This window comes from Erithacus rubecula, assembly GCF_903797595.1.
Source record: "Erithacus rubecula genome assembly, chromosome: 3".
Taxonomy (NCBI): domain Eukaryota; kingdom Metazoa; phylum Chordata; class Aves; order Passeriformes; family Muscicapidae; genus Erithacus; species Erithacus rubecula.
The window spans coordinates 51,348,086-51,372,369 of NC_136689.1; the positions used below are offsets into that span (position 1 = coordinate 51,348,086).

The 24,284-nt window shown below is 40.3% G+C and overlaps 1 protein-coding gene across 4 annotated transcripts in view; it reads right to left on the bottom strand.

Annotated features, from left to right (window-relative positions):
* HECW1 (HECT, C2 and WW domain containing E3 ubiquitin protein ligase 1) overlaps positions 1-24,284 on the bottom strand; it is a 266,543-nt gene that overhangs the window by 124,050 nt on the left and 118,209 nt on the right. For all 4 annotated transcript variants that reach the window (XM_079302438.1, XM_079302440.1, XM_079302441.1 and 1 more), the window contains exon 4: positions 7,330-7,424. In XM_079302438.1, coding sequence (XP_079158564.1) covers positions 7,330-7,424 — 95 coding nt within the window. The remainder of the gene's footprint in view (positions 1-7,329; positions 7,425-24,284) is intronic.

Consider the following 24,284-nt stretch of genomic DNA (forward strand, 5'->3'; position numbering starts at 1 on the left):
TGTGCTGGAAAGCAGAGACATTCCTCCTGGGATGGAACAATAAAAACACACATACCTACCTGCATATTGAGAGTTATGGGCTGCTGCTCAGGAAATCAATGTTCACAGAGAAAATTGTTTGTACCTCCCCTGCTCAATTTCTGCTTGTTAGATAATAAATTAGGAGTACTTACCTCTCAAAAAGGGTGTAAATCTACTGATGAATGATAATAGGAGTTTCAACCACACCAAGTTGAAAAGTCCATAACAAGATAGAGAAAAAAGCCACCAGGAGCATGGACCTGGATAATTTCTTACTTTAGCCATTGACACATCTGAAATCTGTCATAATGAAAATGCAAGTGACCTAACTTTACAGTTCTATCTATTTTGAAAGACACTGCCAATTTGAAGGAAAATAATTAAACATTTCAGTAGGGTTTCAGCACATGCCCCACACCTTTACTAAGTCGGAACTGTAAAAGCAAGTATTATTAAACTGCACTCAGAGGAGACCTTCATTACAAATGAGTTTTCTTAATATTTAAAGAAAATCTCAACCACCCCTATTTAAAATGAGAGTAGGGAAACTAAAAGGAAGAAAATGGTTATTATTTATAACACAGTGACTATAGTTATGCTGCAGTTGGAGGACCAATTACATCTTGGTTATGCTTTCCAACTCCACTAATTCATATAAATGAAGTGCTTGCTACATGGCAGGGTAATTGCAGTGTAAATACAATAGACTTTATATAACTGGATACTGAAAAAGAGTCTGTGTTACTGAGGTGGCAATGAGAATTAATTTGGACGTGTCATTAACCTTCAAATTCTCTGAATCAGTGATAATTAGGATATAGAAAAGCATAACCAAAAATGTAATTACACTGAACTAAGGGCTCAACTGTGCAAGTATTAAGAAGCTGCTCATGGGAGTAAGTGTGCTTGAACATGAACTGAGTATGACCAAATCAGGTTGTAAAACACTACTATGGGTTTATAATGAAACAATGTGGAAGTGAAAAAAAAATTAATTACATTTTTCAGATGTAAGAAGCATGCTGAGGGCTGTTCTGGTATCAAAAGTCATTCCCTTATATTATGTAGCTAGTGGGGTCAAATTCTGCCAGGAAAGCCCCTCCTTCCCTCTGAATGCATGTTAGCTGTAGCCACTGAAATAGCTGGTGTATCACTTCTCTAGAACTTTTAAAGGAAGTATACAATGGGTACAGACAGGACTGTGTAACATGAAAGTGCTAGTGTTCCTCATGCACATCAAATCTTTGTTGATTCCCTTTTTAAAAGTACTACTAAACTTCTCTGATCAGCTTCTGGGAACTATGGCAGCTTCCTTACTCCAGACACCATAATGTTCTTTCGCAGACAATGACAAAACTGCTCCTTGAATGCCTATGGAAAACCAAGGATATAGTAACTGTCTGTTCAAATACTAAAACAACTCCCCAGTCAGTGTAATAATTTCTTTGAATTTAAAGACTTATGTCTTCATGTCAGACCACTTCATTATGTTAGCCTACACCAGTACCAATGTAAGAGCACATCTGCAGGCAGGGTGTGGACAGCACTGCTGCTGTTGTGAAAGAAATCCTGCATCAGGGACAACCCAAAATGGGCAGGTACTTCCAACAGATGAGAAACCCACAGAGACCATTTTTCCTTCCAGAGTTTATGAATCAGCTACTTTTTTCAGAATTATTCACCTGAAATGGTTAAATGGGGAATCCTCTCTCAGCAATTGTTTCTTAGCATATATATTTTCTGCTAAGTGCCCTTTTACATTGGAAAGGGACCATATGCTGGCAAAGAGAACTTTGCATTTGACTGCTTTCTTCCAGCTGAGTGAATATTTCCAGTCACTTCCCCTTCTCATTTTGGCTTATGAATGACTTATCTTTGCAGGTAAGAGGGGGAGATGCATACAGAACATTGGTGGTACTAAAAGTGCTGCTCCCTGCCTTATATTAGAAGGCAGCTGCAGCTGGGGGAACTCTGGCTACTTCTCAGGTCAAGATAAGGAAAGGGGATTCTTCTGCTCACTTTTGACAAATAATCACCTAAGCAAACCCATAGCTTGCAGAGAGGTGCTGCTTCCCTCCCTGTAAAGCTGAGCCTTTCAAGGTACAACATTTACACTAGTTGAAGATGTACCTGGCTTGCATTCTCTTCTGTGATTAATTGCAGCAGCCTCATGTTGTGTTTTCCATAAACTTTTTTTTAACCTCAATTGCTGAACAGTGCAGAAGCCACTAGAAATTTCTGTTCCCTCTTTATTTGCTGTCTGCTGAAGTATAATTACACCTATACCATCCAAACCAGACTGTTACATTTGTTCCACAGCAATGTCCTAGAAACACGGACGGCTTTAAAACTCATCACAGAATCAGACATGAAGTGAAAAAGAAGACACAGGTGAAATTTTAAAATCCAGCCTTCCAATAGAATGAGAGATACAGCTGCTTGTATGTGAACACTCTCATAAAATCTCATCTTGCAGCACATGCATGGAAATGAAGCAGAATCCTTCATTATCAAACACTCCTTGGCAGCCCATGCTCTGACGTGACAGCACGTAATGCAAATATTTACAGCAGGAAGTTCTAGGGAAGGATCAGTCACCACCAAATAGCAGCTGCTTATCAAGCAGTAATTCCTGCTGTGGGAAACCCAGCTGAGGCAGCACTTCCCCACAAACACAACACAGAGAGGGTCTCTTTCAATAATCAGCTCCAATTTACACAGCTTTTCCCACAATCTAAGTGCATGTGATGAGTCCCACCACGATCTGTGAGACAGAAACAGTGGCATGAAAGCTCTAGAGGTTCAATCAGCTGAGGTTCTCTGCATCTAATACACAGTGAGTGAATGCTCCCAGTTTAGTGAAGACATTTGTCCTGAGGCTAAAGCATTGATTCTCCACTTACTGCCTTTTAATTGTGATGTAGCCAATTTATCTTTTTTAAGCTATAAACTCCTAGGGAAAAAAAAAACCTCTTCTTCTTTCTTCTGCATGCTGTTCTCATTTTACTGCAAGAAAACCTTGTTCAGGTTGAATGATTTTTATATTAACAATATAACACTTCCCTATTGCTAGAATTAATTGCTGTAACCTGTATTTCTATAACAATGTCTGATGTAAAGTTGAATCAGTGGTGATAATATTATGAATAAATGAAGAGTAACAAATACAGGAACATTCCAGAGGTTGTGAAAATGTTCTTTTCTACTAAGAAAACTGTTTGCTTATCCATACCATGATAATGTTTATGCTCTAGTAGTATAAATTCCTGTGCACAAGCAACACTGCTTTCCACTAGTCCAGAAAAAAAGGAGCCAGCCAGGATGTTCCTTGTCTTTTTTTCCGCAATTGCAGGTGCTCTTTTTTACTGTCATTACCCCCAGGCCTATCTGCTGCCCCAAATTCACATTTAAGCTTCTGCCATGTATGAATTGGCCAAAGTGCACAGCTCTTCATTCCCAGATATTCAAGCTTGATGATTCACGGGCAATAAAATGTGACAGGACTTTTCACCAACAAACGAACTGCAGGGCATCATAATCAGCAGGCAAGGCAGCTCTAATAACTGGAGATAAACTCAAATGGAGCAGAACATTTGTAAGACAAGAAATGTGAGATTCTACTCAGCCTAAAGCAGCACTGGTGCTATACAAAGACATCCAACTTACACAGCAGCTTTTTCCCCCTTTGGAAGCGGGATTCCTTTCAACTGCCAGTTAAAGGTGGCCTCAGCAGCGCATGAACAAGAATGGCAACTGCTTACAGCCCCCAGCATGACTACTTCCAGCTTCTTTTCCCTTTTCAGTTGCAGCAAATTGCAGACAGGCAGATAATGGAAGGGGTTTTTTTGTTGCTGTTGTTTTAAGTTTACTGCTGGTAATCAGTGTTTTCAGACTGGTTGACAGGACACACACCAAGCAGCCAATATGCCAGCTGCTGTCCCGATGCAGAAGCTGCCACGTGCTTGGAGGCTTGGACAGAACCCACTTGGCTCTGGTATCAGCTGCAGATGAGTTAGTGCTAGCAGTAAAACACTGTCCCCAGAAGGTCACCTGTCCCCAAATGCTGTTTCTCAAAGGACACCTGCTCTGGACCTTTTCCTAAGCTGTGCCAAAAAAAAAGGTTTGCTTATGTCAAAAACACAAAGCCTCCTTCCCTTTGTCCCCCTACTGACAGCCTAAAAGTCAGTGAATTTATGACACTGTTACTATGATGGCAAAACTCTCTTTGGTTTCAAACTTCAGCCTCAACACCCACAGTAGGATCCCCAATGAGATAATCTCCCTGTAAAGCTATTTTTTTCTAACATACTCAGGTCCATCAGCCACTGCTGAAACTCCTACTGGCTGCAATAGAGGGTAAGTTTCTAAGCAGGGACCACAGGATGGCTTTTTTCAGCAGAAAGGATGTGCAGGAAGCTGTCCCAGGATCTGAAGAAGACTTTCTCTGAGCAGCAGAAGCCCTCTCTGCACTGATGCCACAGCAGTTGGAAGACCACAGCTTTTGTTGGTACTGTAAGAAATGCCATGGTGGGCACCCTGGGGCAGTGCTCTGAACCACTGGAGCAATGAAAACAACTGAGGAATTTGATGCATCCCCCTTCCATCAAGAGGGGCCCCATGTGTCAAGTCTCACTGGGGTAAGAAGTGTCAGGGCCCTCAGATGAGCTACAGGCATGGTGCTAGACGCTTAAGTGATTGCACAAAATAGTGAAATCACAGTCAAAGGTGAGTGTTTGCAGTTGTAATGTCTGCACTTTGCATGGTAATACCCACCCCCAGCAGAAGCTAGTGCAGAGGCCCACAAAAACCAAGAAAAGAGAAGGGCTGGGCAGATCTCTTGTTATCCTCTTCCCCACCTGTGTAGTGGGAGTAACACCACTTGCCAATGAATGATACAGGATGCTATAAAACATTCAAATACTTCAGTAATAAAGGTTGGACATGTACTGCAGAGAGACAGATGGAGAAAGACATCTGATGGTGTCAGCTGGGACTAGAATTTGGAGGATCACACTCTGCTGAAAGCCTTCACACAGGCATGAGTCAGCCCAGTATTTTTTTCCAAACTCTGAAGGAATTTTCAAACCTATGGCACTTTTTCCTCCTCTTTGCACTCATACAGAAGGGTCCATCCAAGTTCATTCTGCTGCCATTCCCTTGCTTTTGTTGTCTTCACCTAGTATTTGCGTTTCAATGCACCAATAAGTCATGCAGCAAAACAAGGAAGAAGAAAACAGCAGACAAAATGGTTCTGTACCTACAACACTGCTGGCCTCTCTGGTCTGCAAAAAACCCACACAGGCTATTTTGAAACCCAGGAAGGCAGGAAAAAATAGAAGATTATAGAAAAAGAATGCTATTTCCAAGGACACTGGTTGTGTTCTCAAACAGAAAACTATTATCTGATACCACTTTTAATCATATTTTGGTTTTTAGTTGTGTATAGTATACCTAACTAAAGGTCATTAACAGGCAGTCCTCATCTGATTTCTGTGAAGACCATGAGTACTACATGAAGAGGATTTTCTTTTAAACACAAGTCCTGCCTTGGCTTAAAGTGAATGGCTGTTTATTTCCCATAACACATAAATATGTATGTAAAGGTCTCAGCTAAAGAACTTGGAGAGATTACCTATTTGCATATTACAAAAGCACAGGTCCTCAGACATTCTTCTACTGATTTCATACATACTGCTGGTACTTAATAATGAAAGAATAACCCTTCCATACTAGACCTGAAAAATTTGTGAAGTTGGCTCCAACTCAGGTCTAAGACATGAATGGGAGTAATGCAAAAATAAATTCTAATCTCCCAGCCTACTGGTATTTATTGCCTTGGTTGGCTGGCTTACCTTTCAAAGAAGACAGGGACTAAATCAACAACAGACATTATCCCAGCAAATTACACCAACTAGGAAAGCAGCAAGAAGTCCTGGGGCAACAAGGAGTCACTACAGACTAAAAAGAACTTTTCAGCATCCCTCAGAATGAAGAGATATCCAAGGCCACATCCTAATGTTCTTCTGAAGACAGCTGAAGGAAACTCTCCAGGCACTAAAACTGGTGAATGGCCTGAGTATGTCAGAAAGGTGCAAGAAGACATGAATGCTTTTTAGTCCTAAAGGATGTGCCAGCAGCCCCTACCCAGCATCTAGTTTGCACCTACATTGTGTATCAAAAGAAGGCAAAGAGAAATCACTAAAAGTCTTTTCATGGCTCAAGGGTGAAAAAATGAATCCTTTCTGGCTCTGGTGGAATCAGATGCAGCCAACACACAGCATGGGAGACTTTTCAGCCTTTCTAGAAATATTAACTTTGGACTGGGAAAAAAACAATCAAAAACCCACACCAAAAAGAGCAACAAAAACAAACACCAACAACAACAAAAAAAAAAAAAAAAAAAAAAAAAAAGGCTAAAAATTAAGCTTCAGTGATGTCCACTGAAACCTACATACACCCACAGGTAAGACAGTTCTTTCTTTTTCTTTTCCGAATCCATCTTCCAGATTAAACAATATCTGAACTAGTCTTTTTCTTATGCTGGTTGGAACACAACTCCTCAGCTCATGCAGGTCTCTGCCAAGCCTGGCAGGCAGTGAAACACTGTCAGCAAGGCCAGACAAGCTTTGGAGGTCATCAAGTCTCTTTGTGGGCTTTTAAAAGATGTTTCACTCTGATGGTGATAAAAAATTTCCCAATAGCAGACAAGATATATAGCTTTTTAGAGCTATCTAAGCCACAGAGCTTTGCTAGGTTCTAGCAAATCAAAACTGCTCTCAGTGAAGCCTCAATCTGTCAAAAATGATGCTCGGTCCTTTGATAGATCAGGTCCTGAGTGCCCACTTCTTACCACTGATGGAGGCATGTCAGTGTGCTTGTTCCTGGAACTCAGAGACACTGTGAAAATGCTCATTTTGAAAAATGCACTTTAAAAGAGGAAAATCTCCTCCCTTTCTGGACATTTACTGTATTTACTGTCCAAGGATCCCAAATCCTCTAGAGATACCACCCAAATGTCACAGCACCCAGCAAAGAGAAGACAACTTTACGGAACAAGATACAGCCAGGATGTGGGACTTACCCCAAATCACAGGGGTAATCAGCGACAGATTCAGAGCTGAATCTACATTCTCTTGGCATACAAATCCACATCTTCATGGAAAGACTACCCATTTCTTTGGACCATAACCAATGAAGAGCAAATACTATGTTCAGTTTTGATATATATAAAACAGGCAGGGAAAGCAAGGTATAGCACAGTGACAATGGAATATACATGGGAAAAAATAAAATGTCAGCATAACTTACAGGAGCTGCATTGTTTTTCACTGTCACACTTGGAGTCGTGGCTCGTAGTGCCCCACTCACGCCATGGTAGTACTTGAAGCAGATCTTTGTTTCAGCTAAAAAAAAAACAAACAAACAACCCACAAGGGATATTTAGGGTTAGAAAAACTGCCAAGGGTAATCTGCATGATCAGCTGCAGCTCACAGGCACAAATCTGGCAAGCAGTTAAATTGCAAATGGTTCATTCTGGCTGGATGGCACAACAGGATACCTCCTGCCTCTGATTTTCCCCTTTGCCAGGGGGAAACTTAGAGCTTGCTTCATGGATTTTAAACAGTTAAAATCCAAACCTCTTCTGAGTAGAAGTTACCACAGACAGACCTTATAGCACCTATGTGATATTCTTTAGGAAGAAAAAAAGTAAGGATATATAAATCTTCCCTGTTCAGACATATCAACCACTAATGTGCAGAGAAATTGAGGAACTTCCTCAAGGACAAGATTGCAAAGCTGCTCATTGACAGGTTTCAGTATGCCAATTTGTTCTGGCCTTGGTCAGGGCAAGGATGTAGATCTCCACAGATTAACTGCTCTGCCAGATACTACATTAAAGCATTTTCAGGAATAGCAGAGTACTACCAGACTCTGCCTTGGTGTATTTCCAATGACTTCTAAAGATTTTAATTAGGTGAGTAACACAGGAAAGGTCATGATTTTTGATACTCATAACACTGCTTTTTGCAACATTCATTGACATTCAAATAAATAATATTGAGGGAAACTCATCTCAATAACTGTATCAAGGCATAGAAGTGAAAACAGCTTCTTGTTAATCAGCTCCTCACAACCCACTTTCTTGTCTGCTACAAGAAGGAAAAAGTTCCAGCCAGCTTCTGTGTTGGTCTGTGACTACAAACAGATGCAAGTGCTTATTTGCCTACCTGCCTGGAACTGGTGACTGGCTGGAGCTCATCCTGGCCTGCTGGCTGGCATGCAAGAATTATCTTCCACAGTAAACTAGATGTGAACTGGCCAGGTACCTATGAGTGGGACTCAGCATTATGCAGTGTTGCATATGTAACAGGTATGCTTGTGGGATTCGAGAAATGCCTGTTTAAATAAAACCAGCTTTCAAATCTTCTAGTTTTAGCAGGATATTGACATGGAAATGTTCATCTGTTCCAAGATTTTCCTTAAGACTTTGCTTTGCAGCTGCAGCTGTAGCTCAGGGAAAACACCAGCCTTTGCCAGCAGAGGCACAAAAACACCCACTGTGACTACAGTGCCTATGTATGAAAACAATATAAAAAATGCCATTTACCTGTTTTAACATAGACATTTAATTGCAGTTTTAACACTAGTAACAAAACTACTCATTTCACTGCAGCTGTAACAAAAAATGTTAAGAGCTGAGACTGCAATCACAGATTATGATGATCACAGACCTGCTGCTTGCAGATCCAAGAAACAACCATGTAGCACTCCAGGTGGAAGCAAAACCTGGGACATGGAAAGTGGTGAAGACCCTCAAAACCTCAGGCTTGAATTGCTTACCCTGATACCTACATAGGAACATAGGTGGAAAGAGAAATCCTGGTATTCTTTGGAAGACAAAATCATTTTAGAAGTGAAAAGCCTTCCCAACTTTCACATGTCACTTGGGAAATGAAAAGCAAAGAGGTGATGTTTCCAAGCAGTTCAAGCACTACTTGCTTTCAGGTGGCTTCCCAGTCCTCTATCCTGCAGGGTGCTGTGCTGCAGAAATGCACAGTCCATCCATGAGAAGCACAATGCCAGCGCACTTAATCTGTCACCACATTTTCCATCCCCACAGCCTGCTGTTCACCAGATGACCAGGTGCACATTTCTTCTCCCACAGGGAAAATACAGCCTTTCCCACTATATCCACAATGTGTACATGTGTCCCATTTACTTCACAGCATTCCACAAGAATTGGAACAGAATACAGAGTCCTTCAGCACCTCCACGAGGGGCTGTGGGGCCCATCCTGGGGTTAAATTCATAACTATACTCCCAGATGAAATTCTGCAACTTCAAGAGATTTACTTGAGGTGTCAGTGCAGCTGAGCAAGCGACCCTGTTGTTGCACCTGGGAGCAGCAGTTGTTTCCTTTTGGCAGAAACAAAAGCTGGATGAGCCTGTGGGACAGAAAAACTGCAAGTCCAGATTGCATTTTCACGCTGTAATTTTCTCTACAGGACTTTTAACAGCTCAGCAGCAAACTCATTTACTCGCTGAGAGGACAGCAAAAGCTGAGGATATCACAATAGCTAAAACATGCAGTTCTCACCAATTATTCAAATCTTAATTTTCTTCTCCCCTGGAGATTTTTAGCTACAGTTTGCATGGAACATTGAGAGCTAGAATAAAGAGAAACCTTTAAAAAAATTAACTTTTATAGTTAATAAAATATGACTTCAGGTATTAGCTTGTATGACAATGTTCAGACCCCACAGCAGGAAATCTTGTCGTAGGTTGACAAATAGGAAATCAGTTGCCACGTACATCTGGAAAATTTTAAAAGAATCTGTTTAATTCAACTAAAATATTAGAGAGAAAAGAAGGAGAAAATATATTCATCTGTTGTTAATCTTGATATTAGTACCACTTTCAAGGCCAAAGGATAACTAAGATAACCAAATATGTATTTGGAAAAAAACCATGTGGTTATTACAGGTTCCTCTAAGTTTCACATTACTATTTCTCATCTAATTTGCAACCAAGCTGCCCACATACAGGTGCAAACTGCAAGAATGCAACTCAAGAGAGATGCAAGTGTCACACCCAATCCAAAACAGTGGCACAGCTGGAGCCATTCATCAAACAGTGGTAGAGGTGGTGATTAATGAACATCAAAAGTTTCATTCAGAAAACATATCTGACAGAAAATGCCATATGGAGGCTTCATAGTTTGAGAAATTGCTCTAGAAGCTTCAGGGGAACAACATTTTCTCTTTTCTAGATTTCTCCCTCCCCCTTTAGATCATATTGTTTTCAGATTGAAAATATTATGCAAATATGTGTTTTCAATGGAGAGATGAAATTTCAGCAAGGATAAAGCTTGCAAAATTATATATAATTTCTTTATGTGTAAAAATACCATTAGGATCCTAGTTGGCCGTGAACCATTCTTTCCAAATAACATTGTTGGTGCCATGATTTTCACTGTTACAGAGTCCTAACATTTTAATCCATCTGAAGACTGCTCTTGCATTCCTGAATCACCTCTGAGACACTTCCAAAACCGATGCAGAAACCTGTGGGCTTGGTACCACTGCCTCTGCAGATGAACAGAAAGCACTTCAAGTATTGGTAAAGCACTGATCTAAATTAACCTGAATATTATCCAGCTGGCATTATTGTAAATAATATGCAATTACAAAGACTGTTTGGATAGTAGTCTTGTAGATTAGCTTGTTCTGAAATAGAGGAGACCATTTAACTCTGTCCTGCTGCCCTAGCTACATGGCAGAGTGCACAGGTCAGGAGCAGGTGTTGTCCAATTAATTCCTACTTATAAATAAATGTGTGCTGTTGTTTTTTTGCATCTCTAATTATTTAGAGATCACTGGACCCAGCAATGAAGTCATGATGTTAAAGTCAGGAAGTAATGAGGTTAAATTCTTCTCTCATTTAGCAAAAATGTCAGTGAAACTGGTAAATCTTCCAAGAGATGAGATGCCTAAAGATGCTCAGGAATAGTCATGCCTGTGGCAACTACTAAACTACTCAGCAATTCACATGGATAAAGAACAAAACAGCATTGTACTCCCTTTAAACCAGGGTTGGTATCTTCATTTGTGCCACTTTTGGCTGGAGTAATTTGCTTCACAGTGACTGGTATGGGGCTATGTTCTGGATTTGTGCTGAAGACAGGGTTGATAACATGAAGATATTTTGCTGTTGAGCAGGGCTCACACAGAGCCAAGGACTTTTCTGCTTTTTGTACTGCCATACTGAGGAATAGACTGGGTGTGTGTAGAAAAGAGGGAAGAGACTCATCTGGGACAGGTGACCCAGAGAGACCAAAGGGATATTCCAGACCATGGGACAGTACACTCAGTATATAAAGAGGGGGGAAGAAGGACAAAAGGGGGGATGTTTGGAGTGATGATGTTGGTCTTCCGAAGCAGCCATTACACAAGATGGGGTCCTGCTCTCCTGGAGATGGCTGAACACCTGCTGCCAATGGGAAGTGGTGATAGAATTCTTTGTTTTGCTTTGTTTGTGTGCACAGTTTTTGCTTTCCCTACTAAACTGTCTTTCTCTCAGCCCACGAGTTTTCTGGCTATTACCCTTCCAATTCTCCTCCCAATCCCACTGGTGGGGAAGTGAGCAAGTGGCTGTGTGGGACACAGCTGCTGGCTGGGGTTGAACCATGACACCATTCTACACTGGCTGTGCTACAGCCATCTACTACACTGGTGCAAATAAGAAAACCCCCAGTTGTACGCTCAGATTCACCACTGTAACTATTATAGGTGCACAAAAAATACAGCTGCCCCAAAGGAAGGCCCTCAAGGCACAGCAAGGCAAGATAATCAGAACCAGGCAACAGGATGGATGATTCTGTTTTCTTCCTTGCACCAAGTATCTGTATGGGCCACACAGGTTATGAGGAAGGGAGGGGAACTGAGATGCACTTCATCCCTGAACACCATAGAGACCACTCCCTATTCAGAGGAAAGCACTGAGAAGTTTGACTTGTGGCAGAGAAATTTTGCCATAGGGCTTCACCCCTCTCACAAGAAAAAAAAGCTAATTTCACAAAAAATTATTCCACTATCAAAGCCCTGAGTTATCTCAGTTACCAAATCAGGCAATAGTTTACACTGCCTCTGCAACCACCCAGCCCATGAAAGCACCCAATTCCTTATGAAACTGAAGTGAGAGGAGATAAAATCTAGTAGAGTCTGTAAGTGAATTGCAACTGGAGATACTGAAGGTTGGAAGTCTCAAAGAGGTCTCCTAGTTCTCCTAGTTCCCATCATCCAGCCACTTTTCTGTCAGTGTTATTTGTCCTGTTGGTTTATTTGATACTCTTTCTCTTTAAAACACTTCCATTCCTACTCATCTTCCTTATTCCTTCATAGTTGTTAAAATTGCCTTAAATGTCTTCTCAAAAGTTCAATTGATCTTATAATTAATTCTCTGTTCCTTGCTTACTAAGGTCGACCTCATCTCAGATGCCTAATTTTCACTTAAAGGTGGACTTATTCTTTAAAATTTGAAAAAAAAAAAAGCTCTGCCTACATTACACAGTTTCTCTTGTTGAGCTAAAAAAAACGCAGAACACCCTAATGATATTTCAAGGAACGCTATAGTCTTTAGGGGAGGCAGGAAGCATCATTTGGTGTTTGCTGGGAGTGTGAGATGCACCTGGGGCACTTCAACAAGCTTGTGATTTACTACCATGACACTTTTTGTTTCAATTAAATAGCTGAGGTGACTAGGCATTAGGTAGGCATTTCTCACTGCTGTAAAAACCTTCAGGGAAGGTTAATACCAGTCTTAAAAACTGAGTCATTTTTGATCAATTCGATCTATTACCAAAAGAGCTGTTGTTGCTCTTTTGGGCAAACGTTGCGCATAAAAAAATGAAAGGTGTCAAAACCTGTAATGAAAAGGTAGCTGTCTCTGGTAAGTGGTTGGGAACCAAGTGAACCAAATCAGACAGCAAAGCAATTAAGTTATGAGTCATAAAGTTTTCCCTAGAGAGGAGCCAGAAGTGGAATAAACAAATATATGATGCTGTGCTACAATCAAATCGCTGTGGGACCATCCTGAATTTAAGTAGCCATGGTGATCTCTAAACGTGGAGACAGCTTTAGTTAAAATAAAGACTATGAGTCAATGAAGGGGGAGAACTATTTGAATACAATGGGGAAACTGGGAGAGGCGTACAAAAAAAACTGGACAAGGAATTACAATGGGAAGCCAAAACAGAGATTAAAGGCAGTTTATATGCAGAACTAAGTGACTAAACAGTGTGCTTGAGGGGAGGAGAGGATTGAGATTATAACGAAATCACTGCACAGAATGGGACAGGGGAGAAAGCAGATAGACTACAACTGTGTACACAAGACTAGAAGACACTAATAAAAGGGCAGGGAAAAGGAAACAAAGCAAGGAAAGGTAGACAGGGAAAGAGCAAAAAGTCAAAATTGAAGAAGAAAGAGTCACTGAGACCTTCAGGCAGCATGGAGTGGCACAATGTATAAACTGTATCAGCAGCTACCTGTGAAAACCTGGTGTACAGGTCGCGTCCATCTCTCATGCCTGACCCCCCTTCTCTACCTGCTGCTGCCTCCAGTGCCCATCTCCTTTTTATGAATGTCACTTAAAGTGTAGAGAATAGGTAAATTGTGCAACACAAAGAGGTGAAACCCAGTGTTCCTGCATCAGCATGAGCCTTTCCCTAAGCATTAATAGTTTTTAGATAAATTTAGGCAGTTTCTCATGATATTGTACCTGCCCTGTCAGCAAAGAATACTCATAATGAAGATAAAAGGTAAAGCTATTAGTGGCAGATCTAATTTGTAGTTACAATGTTGATACACGGTACTGTTTATTTCTATCATGTAGGCCTGCTGCTGCTCCGTGCAAACAATGGTTCCTATTTCTGGTGCTCTATCACAAAAAACTGCCTGTTCCAGGCACTGGCTGCCTCCAACATGCAATGGTGACATACAGCCTGGTTTGCTACTCAGCTGCCTATGGACCATGTGTTTCCTCAAGCTGTAGACTGCATCTGCTCACAGTATTTGTTGAGTATCACAGACGCCCATGGCTTTCCAAAAGCGCCTCAGCTTTTAGACAGCCAACAGTTTAGTAACCAAACAACATCTAAAGAGATGTGTTTCTTTAATCCCTGTTGCAGAATCTCATCCAATTTTCTGATGACTTTTTCCTTGCTGTGCTCTAAAATGTGCACAAACACTTAACAGGCTTCTTTGAAGAAACTGCAAGACTTGAGATTTTTATAATCTCACCTTTTAGATAACTATAACGTTTTCCAGCAAGAAAGAAGTATCTGGTGCTAGAATTAAAGCTGACAGTACATTTCATAAATTTGAGACACAAGGATATTTGCAAGAAAATTTTAATAGCTCAAAACCAGCAGTAGAACACTCAGAAAGTTTCTAATAAAGTTTTAACTTATGCCAAAAATCCACACTTGTCAAGATACAGAAATGCACAGTTAAACATTCAAATAACCTTAATTCTGCACAATAATATATTTCAGTATTTGTAGTTGTAACTGACATTTGAAGAGCAGATAAGATGATCTTAGTACTTTCTTTTATCTTCAGAAGTTGTTGCACAGACTGTTCCTTCCCAAGGGTTGCACACTGATGGCTGGAGTTATCTCCTTTATAACAGGAGAGCTGATTATTATCATTTATTATATCATTGATTCTTTGTTCTGTTGATCTGAAGATACTCTCCCCTATTGAGTTTCATTTTTATTTCCTTTGCTTGATAATTTGATTCAGCAGCTACCTGCCATGGCAACAGTAGTAGGGAAAATCACTACACTAATAAATGTGTAGTCACAAATCTTCATATTCAGTGGCCCAATCTCCTCTGTCCTAACTTCACCTGCTAGAGCCCTCAGTGTTGTAACTCCATACTATAGTGATTTTGAGTCTAGCTTTGTACAATCCACCTCTGTTACTATGCTGTTTATAGGAAGTGACATGTATCTGCTTACCCATGACTGCACTGGGAAGATTTTCAGGTGTGGACTCCAGAGCCCAAGACAAAATCACACTATGTTTGCCTTATGAAAATAAAGGCAACTAGGAGTTTCTACTGCAGGACAGATAAAACAAAATGGCTCTGTAAACTGCTGTTGAGGGAAAACATACATATCTCATTTCAATATGCTGCTGCTTATGTGCTGCCCTCATAAAAGCTGTCCTATTGGCAAGATTCATTACTGAAGAGTGGTACCAGCTGGAATGGATGTGTGCTTATACATTTCAGCACTTCTATGTATTTCTCCATACAGGCAGCACATCCAGCACTGCTGCTGATGAAAGTTGTTTTACATTTTCCATTATAAACCTTGTTTTCAGATGATTCTACATTTTCAAATATACATACATTGGGAATAAAATTTTGTGTGCTGGATGTTCACCTCATATCTACAGAAAGGCACAGAGAGAAAATTTCATCCAGAAATTTGTAGCTGAGGATAAGGAAAAACCATGATGTTTTACTTATTAAAATTTTCTGAAGATTTTTTTTTTACCCCCCAGTTAATATGTGCTTAATATAGTGACTTCTGCTTCATGCCTCCTTGTGTTCCTGTAAAAGTACATTAAAATTCATCTAGCTTATAAGCCTCTCTAAAAAATTCAGTTTGATATGCTCATTTGAGATATCTTTGATTTTACCATCTAAATGCCCAGGAAATCCTAGCTGTGCTAAGCATGTTCCAAACTGGCAGTAAAACAGGCTTTTTCTGCAATACAGATCTAGGTTTCCCCTGGCTGTGCCCCATCTGGAAGCAGGAGGACTGCATCTCTGGGTATCTTCCCAGTACCCAAGCAGCAGGATAGAGGAGAATATGAATCCACTCTCAATTTTCCCCCCTTGAAGGAAGAGATAGAGGAGGCCAGGGGTATTATGAGCATAGAGTGGGAAACAGGAGCAAGGACAAAACCAGGTAAAATGGTGAAGAAAAAACCACTGTGATTTGAGGCGCTCACAGGCTTGAGTAGAGAAGGATCAAGGGGAGCAGGTAGCAGAGCACTGTTTCAGTCTTGCTAGAACAAATGAGCTCTGCCAGCTGCCTTCACAGAGGGAACATAATGTATATACAGGGGCTTTTGTATTCAAGCTCCCAATAAAGCAACTACAGGGGGATGGCAGTGGGATCTAAGGTCAGTCTGCTGGCTAAAACTCTCCAGACAGGCAGGAGTTGGAATGCATTAAAATCTGCAGATGTCCAGCATCCCTCACAATAATCCAGTTCATCATGGACAAGGGTCTGTACCATCAAGTGCCCAGTAAATCTGGCATTTACATTGACAACTGGAGTCAAGGCAGGTCAAGTGGGCTAGAGTAGATCAAGCCAAAGCTTCCACAGATAGCCATCACAGGAAAGGCCAGTGGAAGGATGCCAGTGCCCATACAGTAGTTAAAGATGTTAAATGTCTATAATAAAAAGTTGTCTTAGCCCTTTTGTAGCTGGGACAAGAACCTGCAGTTTGTGTTGGCACATGTTCTGCAACTGTTACCCCAGTTCCTAAATTTTACTGAGTAATGAGAATAGTGAACTTGATTTTTTTTTTGCTCCGACAGTTTGCAGTCTTGAAAATAATAATGTCCTCCTAATATTATCTTCAGATGGGAAGTAAGGGAGGGGACTGAGGGCAGACACAGCCTTACCATTGCTGGCACTGAGTCATTATTCATCCCATTTAAACCAACAGAACTATTTCTTTCATATTCATATGGACAGCAGGATTCAGCCCAGAAGAGGCAAGAATTTCATCTGTTTATTTACAGTTAACCCCACAGTGATATCTATCTGCTCAGCCTTTATGGACTATTGCAAAGAAAGGACTGATACGCACCAGTTTAGGAGAATGACAGTTGGAAATGGGAGGGTTGGAACAACTTACCTGTCTTTCATCAGGAGAAGGAAAGGCTCTTTGAGAGATATATTTTAGTCATTGCAAACAGCAAATTACAAGGGCTGAGCTGAGACTTTAATGAAATTCTGGAGCCTACAGGCATCTAATGTTTTTATGTAAATCAGCTTAAGGATGACTATTTCATCATAAGCATTAGCAAGCAAGCAATTTATTTGAGAAAAACTTGTGATCATCAAAGTACTTTAACTGTGTGATTGTTGAGTCCATATTAACTGAATAACGTGCCCAAAGTTTTCTCTCTGGTCCTTAGCACTCATGCACATTGCATAAAAATCAACATTGTAGGCAAAACCTAACACATGGTCCATCTTATTTCAGGGAGATGATTTAAAATTACTTCTGAAATGGTACAATTACAACAGACTAAGTTTTTAAACACCACTTTTGTTTTAAAATGGCTCATCATCTTGGTTACAATGGACTCAACAGTTCTTTATCAAATAATAATAGTAGACAAAAAATCTCTATGCCTTCAGTCCACTGGAAATGAGCCCTTTCTGCCTCCATGCAGAAAGCCATCTATTTCACTGTAGTAGTGGTCCCTTCGCTGCATTAGAGTCACTGATGTATTCAGGAAAATAATCTGAACTAGAAATATAGTGTCTGTGTTTTAATTTACACTAATATATATTAAACCACAAGACAGACAGAAAATGAGTATACACTGACACCATGAGCTCTGTCCTAAGTGTCATCAGAGGCACTGTGAAGATGACTCAGAGATGACAAAAGTACAAACTCTGTTCAGTAATGCACAGCTCCCCAGAAGAGGAGGGATGGGCAGAGCTGGGAACCTCTCCTCTCTCTTCACTTGGATGTGCAGCCATTGGGGTGTCCCAGATGAAGCCAGCTCTTATCAATGGCCCCTATTGCAATATATCCCTGAGGCTTTCAGGTATTATGTCTCCTTAAGTTAACTGCCTCGTAGAGGAGATGCCTGTGAACCATCAGCTCTTTGCTTTTATCAGGGCAATTGTAGTTTAAAGTCTTAATTAAATACATATGACTGGATTATGCCTTCAGGCACAGCCGTGAGCAAGAGATAATGTGTGAACTTCAGAAGCCAAGTGCCTCAAACACAGCCCTCTCTGTTTCTTCTCCTTGATCTCAAAACATGGGTGTACTTTTGGATTTATAGAAGCAGAAAATTACATTGGCTTTATGATCAACAATTAGTATTTAGGGAGGCATAAACCATAACTTTACCCCATGATTGCTTTGTGATGGCAGAGGACAACATGAAAAAGGATACCTTACAACTCCAAACCTGGCCAGTTAGGGAAGAAATCAGGGACAACTCATCTTTTCATTACATCAGCAGCACCTGCTATGGCATTTGTTGAGCTAGTTCTTAATCGCAGTCTGAGAAGCATAACTTGATTTCACCTTAGAAACAAAACATTTCCTTGAGACAGTCTTTTTTTCCCCCAAGAAAGTTACTTTTGATGACCAGTGCGAAAAGAAACCATCCTAGGGTTCACCATTCTCCCAGATCCTCTTACATATTACTTCCTTTCTCGTTAACTCTGACAGCTCTACCAATCAGAATCTCTATCCATATTTCTCAGACCTCCTCAGTCACTATAAGAATGCCTTAGAACAACAGTTTATGTTTTTACCAGCCAGACCGTGCAATATTAAAACTCAGCGTTCTCGCTGATTGGGAGCTATTACAGCAAGTCAAGCATGTGCCAGGCAGTACACAAAGAGAGTCTGGCAATCAAGTCCTTAAGCAACAAGATGTGAATGTTACCCAGAAAAAAATCCTTTGCACTTGATGTAAAAGAGAATCCAAGACCTTAGCACTATTACCTGCAATACCATAATAAGGGCTGCTTTTCTATTTTAATACCCTTATCATAACACAGTATGCACACCTTCCTTGTCTCTACTCATATCCAAATATATTTTTAACCTAATATTTCCATGAAAATGAAGCAAAAATGGTCAATTTAAGATGATGGCAGAATGAATATTCAACATGCTTGTAGAAGCAAGTTTCTAATGCTCAAATGGTTTCAGTTACCCACTACACTAAGCACGTTATTCTTCACTGCTGCTACTTTTAATCATCAAATTAAAGAACTAATTTTGAGTGACTAAGGGAATTATGCATCATACAACAAAGATTGTTCATTGCTGTCATAGTACAAACACACTAATACAAGTGAAAGAAGTCATCAAAACACTCCTTTTGATTGAAATAAGAGCTTGCAAAGAAGAATAAGAAAAGATATTGTGATACTCTCTTAGGTGGTAATGGTTTATGTGTGCCATAAAGGGCACGATGGCAAGTATGACAACTCATACTCTTCCCTTTCTGGACTCTAACTCAGAGCAGAACTACCTGCAGACAGTTTTGGAAGAGAATAATTTTTAAAATACACAAGACCAAAATGAAGGCCAGTAGTTCAGGCTGTGCCATTAAAGTCAAGGCAAATGTGCAACAAAGCAACACAAGGGGAGGCATGCACAACTTCCTTCATCTTGGAATTATCTGGTCTTATTTGCAAGGCATGTAACAGGTCTACTCAGTGTGAGGTGAAAATGAGGACAGTTGCACCTGAGTTTTGGCACTACTCTAACTCTACTAAAGGCAGAAGACAGTCAAAGCATGATAATGGGGCAGTGGAGCTTGACATCTCTGGCACACTAGTTCCTGGTTTCACCATCTCAAAACCACTTTATTGCTTTCCTCATTACTTTCTTCCTTCTTTACAGAAAGGAAATGAACAGCAACAAACAATACTTAACTTTAACACTAAATACTTCTTACTTTATTAAATACAGGGTGAGATCAACGGCCCTGCACTGCAATTACCCAGTGACCAAAATTTCCCAAAGTTCAATTGTTCTGGAAAAAAAGTGCTTTGAGGTTTTTCCCTAGTACACCAAAGATTTAACCTGCGTAGGTCTTGTAAGCATTAATTAAACAGAAGAAAAGAGACTTCTGTGTCTTCACAACACAGAGCTGTTCTCCTGTTTACACAGCTGAACCATTTATAATTAATTGAGTTCACCCACTCAGAATCATGAGCCTTGAATAAAAGTTCTGTGCCAGCTATGCTGCTGAGGTATGGGTATTTTCCCTCTATTCTCCTTACAGCTTTAAAAACACCCTTCTTTACAAAACCAGGGCCTATCTTCCTTCCATTTGCTGAGAAACCACTGGTAGAGAAAGCAGGGTCACAGAGCCTGCTTTTCTGGTTTTCACAGAGCCTTCTGAGCCATCACACTGGTTGGTGAAAAGAACTCAGTGTGATGCTTTTGCAAATGCTGTGCAAATATGCATCTAGGTATAGTGGACAAAAACCTTGCCTTATTTCTTTAAAACAGTGCCACTTCTTGAGATGCCCACAAGTGGCTGCTCACCCTTTCAGAAAACTCCTTTTCACAAGGGCTTTTTGATTAGGTGCCACTGCTATGGTGCTTATTGTTAATTTGCCTGGACATTTATAAGACAAAGCACAAATTATCAAGAAGGAAAATATCAAAAGGCTGCTAGGAAAGAGATATTATATCTAGTATTGCATCTCAATTTAGAACTCCCTCTGCAATCACCTATTTCAACATTGCTTTTTTTTCTTTTTTAAAATACCAACTTCCGTTCACCATTTATTTACAGTCAGATAGCTAGGGAAGAAAATTGCTATAGCCACAAAATGAAACGTAATGTTTTAAAGTCCAGCAATTCCAAAAGTATCTCACTTGATACTGATAGAAAGAAAGGTCTACAAATGGGTTACAGCAGGTTGAAGGGCATGATAAAATACCCTGACTGTAAAAAGACCAGTAAATCTAATGCTGAGCACATTGGATGAGTGCATTTGTTTTCCAGTGCAATAAAAAAGGGAACTGTAGGGGGAAAGTTGCTATGAAATAGATTCTGCATTTATGCAAGTTAAAAAATTGCTATCTTCTAACATATGTTGCGGTAAAAAGGAATGGAAATTTCAACAAATAAGGGGACAAAGAATCCTAAGCAGCACAGACAAGATACTGCAGACTAGGAAGGTTTCTTCTCTGGCAAAGTACATCAAGAAGTACATTAGAAAAATGGTCTCCAAACCATTGTTAGTTCCTACTGATCACAAGGCCATACACAGATGGCAGCCTGTCCATCCCCTGCAGGTGTGTGCATTCCCTCTGACTCTGCACTTCACTGCTGAAGGTGCAGGGCCCCAGCAGTGTGAGCTGCAGATGCTTGCTCCACTGGCAGGGCTGACAACACCTGCAAGCCTTCAGAGCTGCCATCCCAAAATCAGCACCTCCTGGCTCACTCAAGCCCATTCAAGCTGAAATTGCTGCAGTCACACAGGTGACAGACGGGAAACATTATTAATTTTTTATAGTAGAGGCTAAGGTCTCCAACCACAGCATGCTTAACTTCCAAGGGATTTGCTGCACTGTGAAAAGGAAACCCCACTGCAAATCATCAATAGGCTGAGCAAGATCCAACAGTTGTTATGTAACAACCTAACATGGATGATTACACAGTCCAGACTACAGATAACCTGACTATTATTAAAACACATTTTTTCAGAAGTAAGCTTTTAGAAGACCTTGACAAAATCCAAAGCGGAGGCAAAGGACATCTGAAAAAATGAAGTCATAATAGAGAAAAGATGATTCTGGAGTAAGTTTCCTTTGAATCACCGGCATATTTGTAACTTTCACTATTGTTAGTTTATAACTAAGTGTATTTAATTTACATTTTTACCCTAATTTGCTGGTTAAATACACAAAAATATGACAGTCCTTATCTTCACACTCAAAGTAATGCATTATATTGACTCCTAAGTGAGAGATTCTATACCCTATATGCAGCAACACTGGGAAAGAAAAATGCTGATTTTTCCTCACAGTCTGTAGGACAGATGTCAGCTTCTTTTGCCTGAGGCAGGGTTGAAGATTTCGTGTCCTGCAGAACCTGGGCCACCACGTTGTCATCTCTGGAAGAAACATACTGAGCATTCAGATGAGATGCTCCAACACCAGGAAATCTAGGCTTTGCTCAAGCCTCTGCCTGCCTGCAGCAGTCTCACTCTTTTCCAACGTAATTTCCTCCTCTATAACATGAAGGAAATTATACTTCTAGCAACCCACACTAAGGAGAGAAGAATATGAGTGTTTGCTACTCCTTCCACAAGTCAGTTTTTATAACAATATGGCAGCTCTTCAGGAGAATAGTATTTTATGCTTCAAAGCAATGCTCATAGGTAGAGGTCCTAACAAATGTATTAATCTGGGAAAACAGCAGCTTGATAACAGATAAATTCCCAACAGGAATATGGTGCAGGTGGTCAGTCTGCCTCTCTAGAGGTGAGGCACTACATACACACTTCTCTACTGATCTGAGAGGATTGGATTGGATTAAGCAGGTCATCACAGGATTTAGCTCTACTTATTCCTTAAGCTGTAATCAGTCAGGTCACACTAAAATTGAAAATTATATCCCCATTTTCTTTTACAGTATTTGTTTGTTTGAATCTGCCTTACACTTATTTTCCCTTAAGTCTCCAACAGGTTTGTGCTTTAAAAACTCCTGGGCTGTAACCCTGTCACTCCTGGTATTACAAATCCCACTGAGAGAGCAAAGCATGTGGACTGTATTAGGCATGTCGCCCAGTAATGACAAAGGAAAAAGGAAGGAATGGAAAGTGAGACTGAAAGTTACTGGTCTAACTGGCTGGCTGTAGGTGCTTATAGCCAACACATCAAGGGAAAAACTACTATGGAAGAGAGCAAATGGTCATGGACAACTAATGCAATAACAGTAACAGATGCACTGCTACACAAGCTTGGTCTGCTCTTTCTACCGAATGTACTGCAGTTGCAGTAACCAAAGAACTCCTTTACATCTTCTGGTGGGTTTCACCATTGTCAGGGGAATTGTAGCTGTAACTGTCTTTTGAAACCAATCTCTTTTGTTGACATGCTCAAAAACACAGTCAGGCCATATCCTATACATGATCCTGTATTTTGTATGTTTTAAAACAATGCCATACAAAATACTTGCAAGTAACATGTTTTAGTTCACTCACCAGGTCAAAAAAGAATTTTCAAAAAACATATTGCAAATGCTAGTATTATTCTTACTAATTACCACCAGCAAACATGTCTTTTTTTTTTTTTTTTTTTTTTTGGCAATATTGAGAGCAGAAAAAGAAAGGGTATTAAGAACAGAGCCAAGAATGAAGTTTTGAGACTACAGGAGAGGAACAAGCTGTCCTCTTGGTTTAAATTTTTCATTTTTAAGAAGGGAGATAATGATTCCAGGATGGGTTTGCAATAGATAGCCCTGTAGGTTTGGGTTTTCTCCCCTGATACCTCTGGGAATTTCTAGTCTGAAAACCAAACTCTTACTTGCTGTGAACTGACTATTACCTCATATAAACTAATGGATCCATTCTAGTTCATGCACACAAAATACTCAGCCTCTCTGTTTTCAATTAGAAATCCTTTACTAGCATACTTATATTCCAAATCTGAAGTCTCAAGTAGGCTCTGAAGATGAAAAAAATTACCTCCAAACAAAAGACCAGCATGTCAATTTGGTCTGACAAAGGAAGCCTTCATATGTGCATGTACATTGTCCATCTGTATAGTGCTGTTGTGGACTTCCAGCTGCTAAGTGCCCCTCTAAGAGTCCAAAAGAGGCAGAATTATTTCCAGTATTGGTGTTTCACAGTTTTGATGGTTCATTTTTCAACCTCTCTGCTGGTTTGGAGAATATACGTATCACAAACTGACAATCATGACCTAAGAGAAGGCTGGCAGATGCTACTTTGAGTCAGCTGCCATCATGCAGGAGTCTTTATGTCAGTCTTGACAAGACGCGGTTTCTAAAATTAAAGTGTTTTGAAGGACTAAGTAACTTTTAGTTCACTGCTCAACAAAAACTGCTTACAAATTTTCATCCTTTTAAACATTTCCCAGCATCTAGACTGTATCCCTCTTCCTCACTAGCTGTCAAAAGTCTGATTCATCTTGTTGAAGCCAACAGTAAAACTCCCACTCAGTGGGATCTCAGTGGACAGAGACCACACCTACCTCTCCTCATTTTCCTTCCAAAAGAAGCACACATCTCAGCTGTAATCTGTTCCTTGCACATCCACATGTCACTCAGTCCTCCTGCCCTCCTCAAAAATATTTATAAAGCTCCTGCAATCTTTCTGTTTGAAAATATCCAGGTAAGAACTGTTAAATGCACTACCAAGTGGATTTATATTCCACAGCACGTATCATGCATAGGGCAGCTAAAAAATAATTTATGCATGTCACAG